The sequence below is a fragment of the Heterocephalus glaber genome, unplaced genomic scaffold (genome assembly GCF_053883595.1).
Source record: "Heterocephalus glaber isolate CG9 unplaced genomic scaffold, H.glaber_assembly_v1.0 deba00001463, whole genome shotgun sequence".
Taxonomy (NCBI): domain Eukaryota; kingdom Metazoa; phylum Chordata; class Mammalia; order Rodentia; family Bathyergidae; genus Heterocephalus; species Heterocephalus glaber.
In genome coordinates, this window is record NW_028258310.1 from 6,903,532 (window position 1) to 6,919,883 (window position 16,352).

Sequence of the window (16,352 nt, forward strand, 5' to 3'; positions counted from 1 at the left end):
GGCTGGGAAAAATATGTTGGTGTTTAGTTGTTGGCAATTGGTAGAATGACATAATGACTTGGGGATAAAAAGTCTTTGTTTCATTAATAACTATGAGGACAAAAGGCCAAAATAATAGAAGTCTGTATGATGAAGAAAAAACTAAGATGTCTTTGATGCTCAAGTGGCGTACAGATTTAGTTTTCTGAAACATTAATTGACTAATGCTGAGTTCATTTCCTTTGCATAATAAAATGACTCTCAGTTGGAAATATTTCTGTCTTATCCCAACCTGCTCCCTTCCCCCACTACCCAGAATTCTATAGGAAAGCAACACCACAGGCAGATGGCAGGGTCTGCCAGGCTCAGAGTGCAGCAGCTGTACCTCACCAAGGACTGAAAAGCTTGAGTTTCCAAAGAGAGGTTTTTGTTTTTGTTTTTTTTTGCTTAAATTCTTTCATTGGTACATTTTAGGTATACAATACATTTACATTTATCATTGGGTGCTTGTACCTGTATATGCTGTATCTTGGTTCTTATTTTTTCCCCCATTACCTGTGTGCCCTTCACCCCCTCCACCCTTCCCTATTTACAAAGACTTTGTTTCCATTTTTTTCTTTTTCTCAAAAGTTTTCCTTCCCTTCTTTCCTTTCCCCTTCCCCTCCCATTTCCCCTACCCTTTTGGACCTTTTCTTCCTATTTCAAATTATCAATTATTTGTTTTAATCATTTCAATCCTTTTTTACACTTTCAGTTTCTCACACCAGAGAAACTATTCCATATTTCCACGTTTGTCCTATTTATTTCACTTAAGAGTATGGCCTCAATATGCATCCATTCATCTAAAAATGTCTCTAGTTTCTTGTTCTTTATGGCTGAGTAGTACACCATTTTATAAAAAAAACACATCTTCTTTATCCAGTTTCCAGTTGATGGGCACTTGGGCTGTTTCCAAGCTTTAGCTATTACAAATTGTGCCGCTATAAACATGGGTGAGCGTATATCACTGTGGTATGATTCTTTCAGTTCTTTGGGGAAGATCCCCAGCAGGGGAATAGCTGAGTCAAATGGGACCTCTAGTCCTAGTTCTTTGAGGTATCTCCATACTGATTTCCACAGAGGTTGTACCAGTCTACACTCCCACCAACAAAGGAGAAGGGCTCCTTTCTCCCCACACCCCTGCCAGCATTTGTAATTGGTTCTTGATAGCAGCCATTCTTTCTGGGGTGAGGTGGAATCTCAGTGTTGTTTTCATCTGCATCTCTCGAATGACCAGTGGTGTTGAACCTTTTATCATATGCTTATTTGCTGCTGTTACTTCTTTGTCTGAGAAATGTCTGTTCATTTCAGATGCCCATTTTCGAATTGGGTCTTTGAATTTGGGGGGGGGTCTGATTTTTTTCAGTTCTTTATATATTCTGGATAGTAGTCCTTTGTCTGAGGTACAGCTGCTAACAATTTTTTGCCACATTGTAGGTTGTCTCTTAGCTTTTGCAGTGAAGAAGATTTTTAATAAGATGAGATCCCAGTTGTTGATTCTTTGTGCTAGTTCCCGTACTACTGAGGTTTTGTTCATAAAGTTTTTTCCTATGCCAATGTCTTCAAGAGTTCTACCTAACTTATCTTCCGGTAAGGTTAGTGTTTCTGTTTTAATGTTTAGATCTTTAATCCACTTCAATCGTAGTTTAGTGTATAGTGATAGGTATGGGTCTAGTTTTAATCTTTGGCAGGTTGAAATCCAGTTTTTTCCAACACCATTTATTAAAGAGGCTATCTTTCCGCCAGTGAGGGTAGTTGGTTCCTTTGTCAAAGATGAGGTGGCTGAGTATTTTGGAGTTATTTCTGGGTCTTCTAATCTATTCCACTGATCCTAGGCTATGTTTCTTTGCCAGTACCATGCTGTTTTTATCACAGTAGCTTTGTAGTATAGTTTCAAGTTGGGGATTGTGATGCCCCCTGCCATGTCTGTTGCCTAGAATTGCTTTTGCTATTCTAGGTCTCTTCTGATTCCAAATGAATTTTTGGATTGTTTTCTCTAGTTCTGTGAAATATATTGTTGGAATTTCAATTGGCATTGCATTAAATCTATATAGCAATTTTGGAAGTATGGCCATTTTCACTATATTGATACTTCCTACCCAGGAACAAGGAATGTCTTTCCATTTTCTTATATCCTCTTCAATCTCTGTTTTCAGGGTGCTGTAATTTTCTGTGGTAGAGGTCTGTTGTTCCTTTGTTAAGATTGATTCCTAGACATTTCATTTTTTGGATGCTATTGTAAAAGGAATTGCTTCTCTAATTTCTCTCTCAGTGAGTCTGTTATTTGTGTACAAGAAGGCTATTGTTTTTTGAGTGTTCACCTTGTATCCAGCTACCCTACTGAATCTGTCAATTAAGTCTAGAAGTCTTTTGGCGGAGTCTTTTGGGTCTTCTATGTAAAGTATCATATCGTCAACAGTTTTTTTGGATAATTTTGGATTTAGTCACTTCTAGTCCTATAACATTCAGGTACTCCAGCATCCAACTACATGAGGTTAACAACAGAGACAATGCTGAAAGTACTACTATAGGTCACAGATATGATGTTAAAAATTCATTTTGGCCAAATAACAAATTGACAAAAAATAAATTTATTTACCACTTTGTAAAATTGAAGTATCTTCACATTTGGAATATGTATTTAGTTCAATTTGAAGGTGGGTACAAGAAAATGAAATGAACTGTGGTTGGCCTAGTGAATGGAGCCAGTGACAGCAGAAGCCTGGAAAAATCACCAGGAAAGTTGAATTTTTACTTAGTGACAGATTAGAGTACCTTGTTTTACATACATCCTATGTCATTATCAGGAACTGACCTTAAATGCTTTAAGCCACATGAAAAGATGTTAGTTTAGAAGTTTTGGAATCTTTTTCAGGGATTTCTCAAAGCAAGAAAATGCTTGTCTTCTTTTTCTTGGAGCCCATAAATTTATGATTGATGTGAGAAAGGAAAAAGTACATTCCCTCTCCGTGTTTAAAGTTTAAAATCTTCAAATTCGAATCCAAATTCCAACACATTTTTATGATAGAAGGTTGTTTATAAAACATAGACAGCAGAGATTTGATTGTATTGATGCCTAAGGCATTTTTAGGCTAAAGAATACACATATGTGCATGGTATGGCAATGCTTGTAAGTTATAACATAATTTATCTACTTGCACAAAAGGAATACTTTCTAGAATCTAAAAACAAAATGAAAAAGCTGCCTAGTTTATGTTATTAAGCTTCATTACTACCCTGTTCTGTTTTTGTCCAAGGCAAGGCCTGAGGTGTGTGCTTATCTTTGTGGTAAAACTAAACATTGGCACCATGTGTGACTCTTACCGATACAGATCAATCCTGTGGAGCTGAGCTTGCTGCCAGGTGAACATTCACAATTGAAAGATCCAAGGTTGTTCCTGCAAGCCCCGTTGACACACGGGTTGCTTTCACATTCATTTATATCTGCAATCCAGAAGGAAAGATTCTGTTAGAACCACCATGTGTTTCTGGAAAATATTATTTCAACAAGCTATGCTATGCCAGAATGTCTGGTAAACTTGGCTCTTGTAATTTTAATATGGATCTAACAAGGCATAAAGCAAATGGGCAATGGAGACATGCATTTTACACATCTACAAGACAGGGGACTCGGTAGGATTATGGGGAACAGCCCATAGTCTGGGCTGGAAAGGGTTCAGTTTGTGCTCCTTTAATACATTACTCTAACTACATAAACTGGATTAGTTTTTCCCCAGTAATAGGATGTAATTACAGGTGCTTGTGTACAAAGCTCTATTGTTTCTGTCACTTATGCATCCATGAGACTTTGAAGACAAAGCATAACAATGCTGGCTTTAACTCCAAACTCCTGGATCTGAATCAGGAAATAAGGACAAAAGCTATCATGCTGAGTACAGAATTCTCCTCTAGTTTCTACCCATTTTCCTCTTCAGCCTTTCATTTTTACGTGTTTAATCTGGTGAGTTTTTAAACACAATTAATTTTAGCAAAATAAAAAAGAAATCTGGAGCTGGGGGGATAACTCAGTGTAAAAGCATGCTTAGCATGTGCAAACTCTTGGATTCAGTTTCCAGAACCCGCCCCAAATATTAGGAAAACACAACAAAGCACAAGTAATTATATCCAATAGGGCTCTAAAGTCATTAATTTGATTTAAGACCTAATCAAATCCTATACCCATAATTTAAACAATTCCTGTAGATACTCAGAAGCAAATAGAATTACACTATGCCTATGTTCTCCAGAGGTGACCAAAGAGAATCTCAAGCCTGTAAAGTTAAACAGTTTAACACTTGAGTTAATGAAAAATAAATACGCGCTTCAGTTAAAGTACTAAAGACAATATCAAAGACAGTTTCTGTATACTGAGCCGACCCCTCAGTTTAAAGAAGTGGCACACAGACTTCTTTTTCCACTTAGTTAATTATCTGAAACAGGTCAACAGACCTCAATATATCTTATGTTGGACTGTAAGATTTCTCAGGGCACCAGAATACTTTTCCCTCTAAAAATTTATTGTAACACACTTTCCTATTTTAGAAAAGCATGTGAATAAGTACCTAGAAGACTCATGCTTACACTTGAATGTATCAAGTCTAATATAAGGCAGTGATTTTGAAAAGGCTGGGCTCACTGTTGATTTTGAAGTTGGTATGCTTGAAATGCAAATTCAAAAATCAACGTAGAAAAGAGGTAGTGCTCTTGCAGAATTACTAAAGAAGTATGTTTCTAGGTCAATTAATGAAATAGAAATTGAGGAAAGATGAATACATTCTACCTTTGGGATAATTATAGTAAGAATTTTTCTCAAAAGAAAATAGAAGAGAAGGTTTCATAAATACAGCACAAATTTATAATGAAAACATTTCAGGGTACTGAAATTCTTTCATAAAAATAAAACACAAAAAGAGTAATGAAAAAGGAACCATACAACTAATCTAAATATATAGCATATATAATTCATGTATTAATTTCATTTGTGAAGTCACCCAAAAAGAAAAATGTCAATATCATATTTTAAAAATCACTATTTAAAGTAAGCCATGATGAACTGAAAAACTATAAACATACCCAATGACAACTACAAATATCAACTATTTAGTTTTCCTTTAAATACAATGTTTTTATGTTATAAATGTCATGGAACCAGGAATTGAAACAGTTCACTGTACATTCCTGGAAATAAACTTCAAAGCACATCTGGTTTACATTTAACTAGTTATGTCACTGGAAACACAATCTAAACCACAGTACTTGCTGTAAAATTTTAACTTTCACAGACTCTCAGAGTTTAAAAATATAAAATAAAGATTTTGTAGCTTCAGTCTGAAATATAGAGGAACTTTCTTCTATTATGAAGGCCACTTATTACATATTTAAAATAGTGTATTAGAAATATCAATGACAAAGGTAGCAGGGCAAATATATTCAGAGAAAGCTAGAATGTGCAGTGGATCTGCTAATAATTCTTTAACCCTGGGAAATTAGGTAAAGAACAGAATGAAGAGAACAGACTCAGGTGAACAAATTTACTGTATGCATGCAATAAGGGAGAGCCCTAAGAGAAAAAGAGATTAGTGGTCATCAGGTCTATTATTTATGAAACATTTAATAAAATGCAAATGCTGGTGCATGAAAAGTGCAGAAATAAGTTCTTTGGCTAGGTCTCCCACTATAAATAACAGGTTTCCCATTATAAATAATCTTAATTTCTACCAGTGTCATGAGGTTGGAGCCAAAATATCTCTGTCTTTTCTGCTTTATATAGCATGAACTCCTTTCCTATGAATGACAGATAAAAATAGCTTTTATGTGAAAGAGAAGGCTCAGATCTACCAAGAACAAGGACTGGTTAAACAAATAGACACAGGTCAGTCTTTCTAACCCTGTTGCCTGATTTGCTATTGATGTGCCCACACATTTATATGATCACTTAATATTAGGGTATTAAGCAGGGGAGTCTCTAACTTTACTTCTTTGGCAGTTTGGCTCTCAGTACATTCAGCTTCATCTTACTCATTAAAATGAAAGGAATATGCCATGAGCTATCACTGACAATCCAGGGTCCACACCACACAGAACCAGACACCACTCAGCTTCCCCCTCTGTCTCTGACAATGGCACCAGCTGTCGCTGTGGATGGCGAAACCAGTCCTAATACAGTGGTGCCTCAGTTCATGAACTTAATTCTTTCCATGATTCTGGCCGCTGAATTTGCTCCATTTGCAACCAGAACTGTGGAATGAACTCTGGACCAACATCATGAAAAGAATTAAGTTTGTGAAGCGAGGCACCACTGTAATCAACAAAGTTCTAGCTCAATCAAGATGACATCCAAAGCTGCTCTGGCTTTCATTCTTTCCTGAGAGTCAACAGACACATACCCTCCAAAACACAATAGAGAAAATGGATAAAGGGCACTGGGAAGGAAATGCAGAAAGTCGGAAAAAGCAAAAACTTTAGAAATTCCATTTCCCATCCCTCCAAAACACAGCTACATGACTTCTTTCACAAGGTACCTTTCTCAGAGAAGGAAAGATAACGGGTGTTAGAAGTGGGAGTGGAAACTAGAAAAGAGGGTCTGTAGTCAAGCATGTTTGAGACGCCTGAGCTAATTTAAAAAGAGAAACTGAGCTGGGTGTGGTGGCACAAGCCTGTAATCCCAGCACTAAGGAGGCTGAGGCAGGAGGATCATTGTGAATTCGAGGCCAGGCTGGGGTAAATAGTGAGTTCAAAACCAGCCGGAACTACATAGTGAGACCTTTTTTCAAAAAAAAAAAAATTAAAAACAATAAAATAAAAAACAAAAAAATTAAAAAGTAAAAAGAAACTGAATAGTCCATAGATACCCCCAACTCTTAGAAGCCCCTTGCTCACTGATGAAGAAGAGGAATCTTCAAGTACTTCTACTAGGAATTGATGAGCAGACCTCTTAGAGGAGTTTCTGCAAAGCTGCTGGACAGTAGGGGAAATGGTTACCACAACTAAGTTTAGAAAAACGGTTTCATGTTAGGGTTTTCTTTTTCTGTTTTTTTCTTTCTTTGGGCTAATTATTGTTTTTCAGTGGTCCCTCCAAATCAATTCAAACTTAGACTTGCACTTTGTAATTGCATTTCATTGACTTCAGTGGAGTCATCTGTGTTTTGGGGATCTTGTTCTACAGTTCTAACTTGTTTCTATTCACAAGAATGCTTTGAAGTTAAACAGGAAGATGAGGAGAGAATGTAAACATTTTTTTTGCATAATTCTGCCATTGCAGTTTTCTTTGGCTAGGAATCATCAAGAAGCAAATACTTTAACAGATAAGGAGAAGGTTATTCCACAATAATTAAAGATAAAATCTTTAAAAACAAATTACTATACGGAAGTGGTAACTGGATCTGGATTTGAGAATGTTATGGGAGTCTTCTGTAATCTCACAGGAGACTTAAATAAGGACAATGACCAGTAGTCATGCCATAGATTATTCCGACATATATAATACTTTGATCAAGACACAAAAACATAAAAGAATCCACCATCATTTAGTCAGTGTTTCACTGAAAATGAGGAATTCTCAAAGCATTTAACTCATTCAAGTGACTTCCACTGTAGAAAAAGTGCTTAAAGGAAAAGGTAGATGTTTTTCAACACTGGTTGATGACCTGTAAACCCAAATTATATTTCTTAAATTACCAAATGGTGTGGGAGGGAGAGGAGGGGAAGGAGAAATACAAAGTATTAAGGTGCAATATGTATATGTAGCTATACCCCACAATGAATATATTCACTATGTACTGAAAGCGTATACTATAATTTTTTTGGCTACCAAATGAAAAGGACAATTTTCTTGGACTATAAATTGCATTAGAGTGATGATTTTTACTTAGGCCCCAAATATTTTCTAGGTCAAGTTATTTTGGATATCACTTATTTCACAACTAAAATGCCTAAGAACTGATTTTGTCACTGCAATTTAGGTTCCTAGGTTAATGTGTTACAGTGGTTTTTAAAAGGGGAAAAACAAAGTAAACAAACAAAAACCTGACATTTTATTTCAGTAAGTAAGCAATATGGCTCCTTCCACTCCTGTTTTTTCTTTTTATTTCAAAATGTTTGTTCCACTGCTTGTTGATATTGTATCTGAGTGCAACAAAACCAGCAGTGTTTGTAAACTGGATAGATGCATGCTATTTCTGAACGGCTAGATTAGCCAATAGATTATAAAATAAAGATACTATTTACACAATGTTCTTTTGACTGCATTGCTTCATTGCCGTAACTGACATTTATGCATCTCTAGGTACTTCCTGTTCAAAGGAGGATAGTTCTTACCTTCACAGGTCTCTGTCTCAGTCCGGAAGACATAGCCAGGGGGGCACGTGCAGCTGTAACTTCCTGGTGTGTTTCGGCACAGTCCGTTATCGCAAAGCAATCTGTTTACTAAACACTCATCTATGTCTGAAAGCAATCAAAGGAAGACAGGAGATTCTTACAGTTAAACGTGTGTCACAGCAACCAACAATATTTTATTTCATTTCTTTTCTTCCCTCACCCCTCTGACTTAGTCTTTTTCTACCACAGCATTAGCAAAATATATTTAGCATTCAAGTGGAATATTCTTACACTGGTGGATACTTTTAAGAACTTTTGAAATCCCTGGAAAATAGACAGCAGTTGGGATGGGCTCATTATTATTTTGTTCTCCTTCACTTATTTTTGGTCCTGCAATGAGATTATATTAGATATATTTTAAAGAACCAATGAAATATACTAAAAGGTTGAAATAATTTGGCTATATACTTATGCATAGTAAAAATAGCAGGTGGTATTTTTCTAATTAAAATTATAAAGAGAATCTATTCAGTCGTAGTTAAAAGGTATTCATTAATTTTCCATTATATTTTCACCTCAGAAAAAATTGGTCCTTAAAAAAAAATTAAGGGTGCATTTTGCATATTCCTTTAATAGTCGGAAGAGCCTAGAGAAGATCATCTAATCCTTGAGTTTAAAGAAGCTCACATTTTTACATTTATCTCTGTACTCTTATTTTTGTAAATGTAGTTAATGATAGAAACAAAAACTGTAGCTTGGGTAAAAAGTTTCTCTTATTTAAAGTTACAATTTTAGTCTTTCAAATAACAATTGTGTCTTATCAAGCAATTTCCTGACACTGTGAAGGTATGGAAATAAGATAAAAAAGCATTTTTCTCTAATTCCATCATCACTGATATTATCTTTTACATTTTATCATATCCATCTTTTTCCCTTTGGATGTTTTGTTCCAAATTTGAATCTTGAATTTTATTCTAAAAATTACAATATATTTTAAGGATTCCTATAAAACTTCCCGTAACTGTACAATGTTTGATCAAGTGACTGCATCATGATTTATTTTTACTCACTTGTTCACGCTATGAATTCAAGTGTGTCCTTCACAAAGGTTATGTTGAAATCCTAACCCCCAGTATATTAGTATGTGACCTTACTTGAAATCAGGGTTTCTATGGATGAAACCAAGTTAAAATAAGTTAACTATTTGGTAATCCAATATGTCTGGTGTCAGCATAAAGGTTAAATGTGGATGGAAAGATAAGACAGCTATACACAGAGGGAAGAGGACCAGAAGACGCACAGAGAGGATGGCCCTGTGACTACGGTGATGCTCCTGCAAGCCAAGGACTGCCAGGAACTGTTGGTAAGCATCAGTAACTGGGAGAGGAAAGAAAAGACGCTCCCTTACAGCCTTGAGAGAGCATGGTCCCGCTGACACTTTTACTTCAGCGTGCTAGCCTCTCAATCTGTGGGATAATAAATTTCTGTTGTTTTAAGCAACAGTTTTGGGCTCTTCCTTATTGGAACTCTACCAAATGAAAACACTCTATTACTAGAATTTGGCTCTGTTTTTATTTTCAAATTCAAGTTTTAATTTTTCAAAAATTATGTATAGACCTAAAGAGTTTGGTTGTTGCATAACTCATGTTCAATGTATGAACACTCACTGAAGCTTCCTGTTTTCAGTAGGGTACTCAAGTTCTCAAATGCACTTGAAATCAGGAAGTGACTTTGCTTCTATTGTATAATAATTAGCTTGGATTGACATTTTTAGAAATTTCCAGTAATCTCTGGGTGGTACCATTCTGGTATGGTTTATATCTAAATGTCCTCCCAAGGCTGACATCATCACAGGTAGGGCTTTGGGAAGGAAACTGAACCATGGGGGTGCTGTACTCATCTCCAATGAATATACAGCTAATTGTGCTGCCCTACTTCTCCCTTCACTCTCTGCTTCCTGTCTGACTTTCACCACGCACGTGTGCCATGCCATTCTGCCTGGGAGCCCACCAACTACGCACTGAAACATGAGCCAAAATAAACTTCATTACTGGGCAGTGGCACTTGTTCAATGTTGATATTTTTGTTGATTGATTAATTGATTTGATTGAGACAGGGGCTTGCCATGTTGACCCCACTGGCTTGATTCTGATATGTACTTTTATATCAGTGCATGTATAATATGAGAAACCAAGAAACTGTAGGATGCTTAGTTTAATCATTTATTTGTATTTTTATTTCTTCTTTCCTCCATGGGGTTAAACTATATAAAGGGCTTGTGTGCGTGCGTGCGTGTGTGTATGTGTGTGCATATAACTTACCAATGCAGTTTCTTCCAGAGGCATCTGGTTCATAGCCACTGTTGCAATTACAACGGTAACTGCCACGTAAGTTTTCACAAATTCCATTGGCACATATATCAGGATCCAAAGCACACTCATTGATATCTGTATTAAATGTAGAGAACTTAATATTTACAGATATTTTATTGTTCGTTGATAAATGCAAGTCTAAAAAAGATCATTCAGTATATGAAATGTTTAATTCTGCAAAGCTACAATTTGCCTGCTTTTCAGAAAGTAAAAGGAAATAAATAAGGAGTAATAACATTAAGGAATATAGGATAAATCATTGTTAAGTCAAAAGAAAAATGAAAGAAGCTGGCAGGAATTCAAAGAATTAAACCATGCAATATGTTTGTATTTATGATAAAATTAATAAAAGAAATTTATAGGCTTTTGGCTCAAAATCCAAAGGAAAATTCAACTTGATAGGTATTATAGCTATTTAATTAAAAGAGAGATACATAGGGCCGGGGATTTAGCTCAGTGGTTCCACCGCCTGCCTCACAAGCACAAGGTCCCAAGTTTGATCCCCGGTACTATACAAAACAAACAAACAAACAAACAAAAGAGAGATACATAAGGGTGGCCTATGTAATTTTATGGTTCCCAAAGGGGTAGACTACTTCTATTTTATTATCATTTTTTGCAGTTAACTAAGTAATAGGATAAAAAGTGCTTCTCATTGTTGCTAAGTTGAAATGAATGGACAGGATGCTTTAAACATGGATGCTGCAAAGCATGATGCTTTATAACAAGCCAAAAAGATGACTGCTACTCTATGTCACCCTTGGGCGGGGGCAGCTGAGGACCAAGTTGCTCCAAAAAAGCAACTGCTTAGTAGCCTTCAAAAGGCAGTAGGCTCTGTTGAAGAGGCACATTCAGAATTAAAACAAAAAAAGTAGACCTAAAGTCAAGTTTTTTTCACTCAATCAAATTTTGATGGTTATTGTTTTTGAGAAGCTGGAAAACTTCCTTAAATATAGTAGAAAGTACAGCTGTTTCATTTTACATTAGAGAAAAAATCCTTTTAAAAGTTTGCATCTTTAATCTGACTTCACAATATTCATGTGAAGATTCAACATAACTGTAAATTTATCTAAAATTTGTCTGAAGTTTTCTCAAATATGAAAGTCACAGAATATATATGTAAAGTTAACAAAATCTTACAGTTCTATTTAAAACACAAATTAATCTACATATATACTAAAATAAAGAGCTTTAAAGTTATAAACATGTACATGATTCAAGATTCTATACTGGAATTCTGTTAAACAACATAAGCCTAAAAGAAGAAAAGGAATTACTGAATTTTACTTCTGTAGTTGGAGAGAAACATTTTACTCTTCTTAGACATAAAGGATGTCCAATTATTTTAGGACAGTATATTCTGAACTTGATTCACATTAAATATCCTTAAGTTAGATATTAGTCTAACCCTTACAGCATTATTTAATATTCTCTTAAAAGTAACCAACTACACCCTCTTCTTAAGCAACCATATTCATAAAATTATGGGTGTAGCTGTTAGTGACATTTTTAACAAAGCATATTTAATGGGTAAATACTTATCCAAGATGAAAAGTGGTCAAGTGGAAAATACCATTTAATAATCTCATTTTTTTCACTAGTGTATTTTCATCGTATTATATGAAAAGCATATTTTAACTATAAAGGTATACAATCATTGTAAAACTGCATTTTGAGTAGAATTACCTCTTCCATCCACAGTGATCCCTACTCCACTACTACAAAGGCCATGGAATTCAGCTGTATGATAAAAACAAATACAAAAATGAAAAACTAAATTATATCTGGTTCATATACAAATCATTTATATAACTCACAAAGTATTCTTTGGAAAAACTTGTGTGCATTAGTTTTTATGATGAAAAAAATTATACAATTTTCCAGTACATAAATAAGAATTCCCAAATCACAGATAAGTGTAAAAAAGTAAATAAAAATCACTTGTAAACATCATTCTGAATATCATTAATGTATTGATAAATGTTACCAATATATCCTACATATGGAGACTTTTAAAACCAAATGCAAAATGTATTACAGAGATTGCCTTTTACCTTTGCTGTTTTCTCTCAATAATAAAGTATAGGATAGTCAAAATTTAGGTAACATATTTACTGAGTGTTTGGTATTGTTCTACCATTTTACATCTAACAATCATCCCAATACCACAAACACTATTGTTTTCTCTCTCTTACAACAAAGAAAATTGGGCCCAGAGAAGCATAGTAACTTGCTAAAGGTCACAGAGACTGAGAGTTGGGGAGCAGGCTTGGCTCTTGGGCACTTGGTACTTAGCATGTGATCTCAATATACCATTTAATAGGCCACTTCATATTTCATTCTCAGTTATGGAGAGGTATCTTGTTTACCCAATTTCTTACTGACGAAGTTAAGTTTATCTAATTTGAGTACTATAGTAAGTAACATGAAGTTCAATTCTATCACCAGGTCTCTTTTCTGGCTTCTGGTAGTGTTCTGCCTTGTCCCCAGACTGCCCTACCATCAGCAGTGTAAGAGAGTACCCACTTTTTATATCCTGCACTATCACTCAGAAAAATCAACTGGCCATAACTTTATCAATCTGATAAACAAAATGTCATTACACATTAAGCAATGATAGTTGAAAAAACTTTTTCCAATTTACATGTATATTTTAGTTTTTGGGGTCTGCTTTTAAAGACCCTCCCCATTGCAAACTAATAAAAAATTATATATTTCATATAAAATCATTTTTAAGGTTTAATGTAGGGAACTAACTTATTTTTTTCCCAAAAGTTATCAACAATATTCGTTACTTAGTTAATTTTCGTTTATTGATCTGATATGCAACTGTGTGTGTCTGTGTGACAGAGAGAGAGAGAGAGAGAGAGAGAGAGGGAGAGGGAGAGAGAGCGGGAGAGAAAGTGTGAGCATGTTCTGTTTGGGATGGAACCCAGGGCTTCCAGCATGCCAGGCAAACAAACGTTCTATACTGAGCTATATCCCTAGTCCTAAAACACTATCTTTATTATGTCCTACATTCTCATTTATATCCAGATCTGCTTTGAGATTTGTTTGTTAACATGTTATTTAGTTTTGAACCAAATTTAGTCCTTGTCGTAATATGTACTATTTAGTTTAGAGCTAGTTTAGGCCAAGATCTTTCTTTTAATTTTTTAAAGGGTCTTAGTAATTCTTCAAGATGCATCAAGTCATTCTGTCAAGGTTTGAACAAACCCATTTTAGGATTTTTAACAGAACTACAAACCATCAACTTTGTGGGAATACTTTTCTTCCATCTCTCACATGGAAAGTTCTAATTTGCTTTTTTTTTCTCAAAAACAAGCAAAATGTGCCCCTTCTGTGAAGTCTTTCCCATCTGCTCCAGGAAACCTTTGTGCTCTGATAGTTGTTTATGTGCCATTTAGGGCACCAATCATACTAAACTGTAATTTATATGTTTGCCTGAAAGTATTCTCAACTATCTGCAAGTTTAAGGAAAAACAGTGTGTGTATTTTGGAACCAGTCCCCCACTGTACATACCTATACTCAAGAGAGGCTGAGTCAAAGTATGAATGAACAAGTCAATCTTACCAAGTTAAGAGTCTGGGGCTACTGATAGACCCCAGCCTAAGATTGTACCACATCAAAATTTCAAAAATTAAATCAAGCTCTTGTGCATTTATAACCTTCAAAGTGGTAAGTAAATTTTAATCACAATGACATTATACATCAATGAAATCAAGGCTAACATATTCATGTGTAGCAATTATATATATATATATATTTTTTTTTTTGGTACCGGGGATCAAACTCAGGTCCTTGCACTTGGCGCAGCAGGCAGTGCAACCACTGAGCTAAATCCCCTGCCCATGTGTAGCAATTATAATTGTTTCAGTAAACAGATTTTCCTATTTATTGTATTCTCCCTCTCCCCAAAGATCATAGAAAAATATAGCCAAAGCTCCTTATAATATGCCTCATATATCAATAAAAAACTGGGTTTCTTTTTTTCAATTCAAAGCAATGACAAAACACTTCAGAGAGGATGTCCTCTTTGGCTGCACTTCCACATTCTTTTGCAGGTGTGGAACTGGCACGTGTGACTACCTGAATTTTTAGCAGGGCAGGGCTGGCAGGGCTCCCCAAAACCATAGTCCGGGTTTGCACAGCAGCATTCAGACTTGGTGACTGCACCAGGGAAAGGGCGCACACACACCCCTTTCTTGATCCCACCATAGCAGGTACTGCGCATGTGAGTATCTGAAAGAGATAAAAAGACAGGGATTTGAGTAACAGAGACAATAGGGACTTGAAAACTGAAGGCTTTTTCAACCTAAGAGGGCACTGGAGTGGACAGTCCAGAGGGTACCTGTCATTTCCTTTATTTTGCATCTTTAGTGTTAGGAGACCAACAAATGTTTGTTAAGTCAAGGAAAGACTGAATGCATATCAATGACTTTTTTTCCCCTCAGCAGTTCTAAGTACTAACACAAGTATCTATTATTCCACTGATCCTACAGGCCTTCCACTGCAACAATGATATGCCCAGTTATAACTGGCACTTTGAAGACTGGTTATTCTATATTCCACCTGGCACTTTCTGTTGTTTCTAGAAATGCAGTGAAGTTAAACTACTTCAAGGTGACATTGTCTGGCCACAAGATTTCTTGCTTGTACTTTCTAAAAGGCCTTTGTTTTCAACTTTGAGGACACTGCTTGTAACTACATTTTAATCTCATATTGCAAGAAATCTAATTATAAAACTAACAACTACCACTAAGTGTCCTGGCCTTGTGCTAGTTGTTTTGCAGACACTATGTCATGGAGTAGTCAGGCCATCAAATCTCTAGGACAGTGGTCATTAACCACATTTGTATATGAGGAAGAAAAGGTTCAGAGATTGGGTTATAGCTCCAAGTCCTAGAATATCCAGTGACTGAGCTGGGATCCGCATGGTCTTGTGTGACTTCCTAAGTGCTTTCTCTTCCACTGTGCAATGCTCCACCCCAAAGAAACATGTTCTGCTGTGTTCTCTCATGCTCAGTTTTCATATGTGCCACTACTTTATGACACAGTAAATGGTGAACTATTAAACAAACTCAGATCATTAGAAAGGCCAGAGAAGCAGGGCAATTTTTAAGCAGGATATTAACGTGATAATTTCACAACAGACAACCTCCATTATAAATATTTATAATTACACACAACTTGTTAGATATAATTGTATCTGGTTGTTACACAAACTATTTCATCTAATGATTTCCATGATCTCATTAAAAGAATGAGATTTATGGCTGGATTAAACTTTGAGATATGTTTATGCTTAAAGGAAAGAGGGTCATAAGATTTATCACATCCTCAACCCTACTTGGAGAAGTTGATCCTAGACCCTTTCTGCTTCTACTGTGGCTGAAGTGGTTCTGTTCACTCTGAGTTACGCACAAGTGTGTGGCTCAACACAGAAAAGAATTTGCACAAATACAGCATAGTTGATGATTTCCAATATGATTTTTATGGGTTCTTTGAATATTGTCAACTATGTTGGAAGGTATCAAAGAATGAGCAAAGTTGTTTATTTCTCTTTGTAGGCTAACAATATATGTCATATACAGTTTTTAAAATAAAGTAGATAAAAAGCCTATGGAACTCACTGGAAGACTAAG

At 35.6% G+C, this 16,352-nt stretch overlaps 1 protein-coding gene across 1 annotated transcript in view; it reads right to left on the minus strand.

The window, feature by feature from the left end:
- The window catches only part of Fbn2 (fibrillin 2), a 247,670-nt gene that overhangs the window by 75,574 nt on the left and 155,744 nt on the right, over positions 1-16,352 (minus strand). The window contains exons 16-20 of the mRNA XM_004854441.4: positions 14,797-14,949; positions 12,393-12,446; positions 10,656-10,781; positions 8,335-8,460; positions 3,343-3,462 (exon numbers count right to left, since the gene is read on the minus strand). Of these exons, the coding sequence (XP_004854498.2) occupies positions 3,343-3,462; positions 8,335-8,460; positions 10,656-10,781; positions 12,393-12,446; positions 14,797-14,949 (579 nt within the window). The remainder of the gene's footprint in view (positions 1-3,342; positions 3,463-8,334; positions 8,461-10,655; positions 10,782-12,392; positions 12,447-14,796; positions 14,950-16,352) is intronic.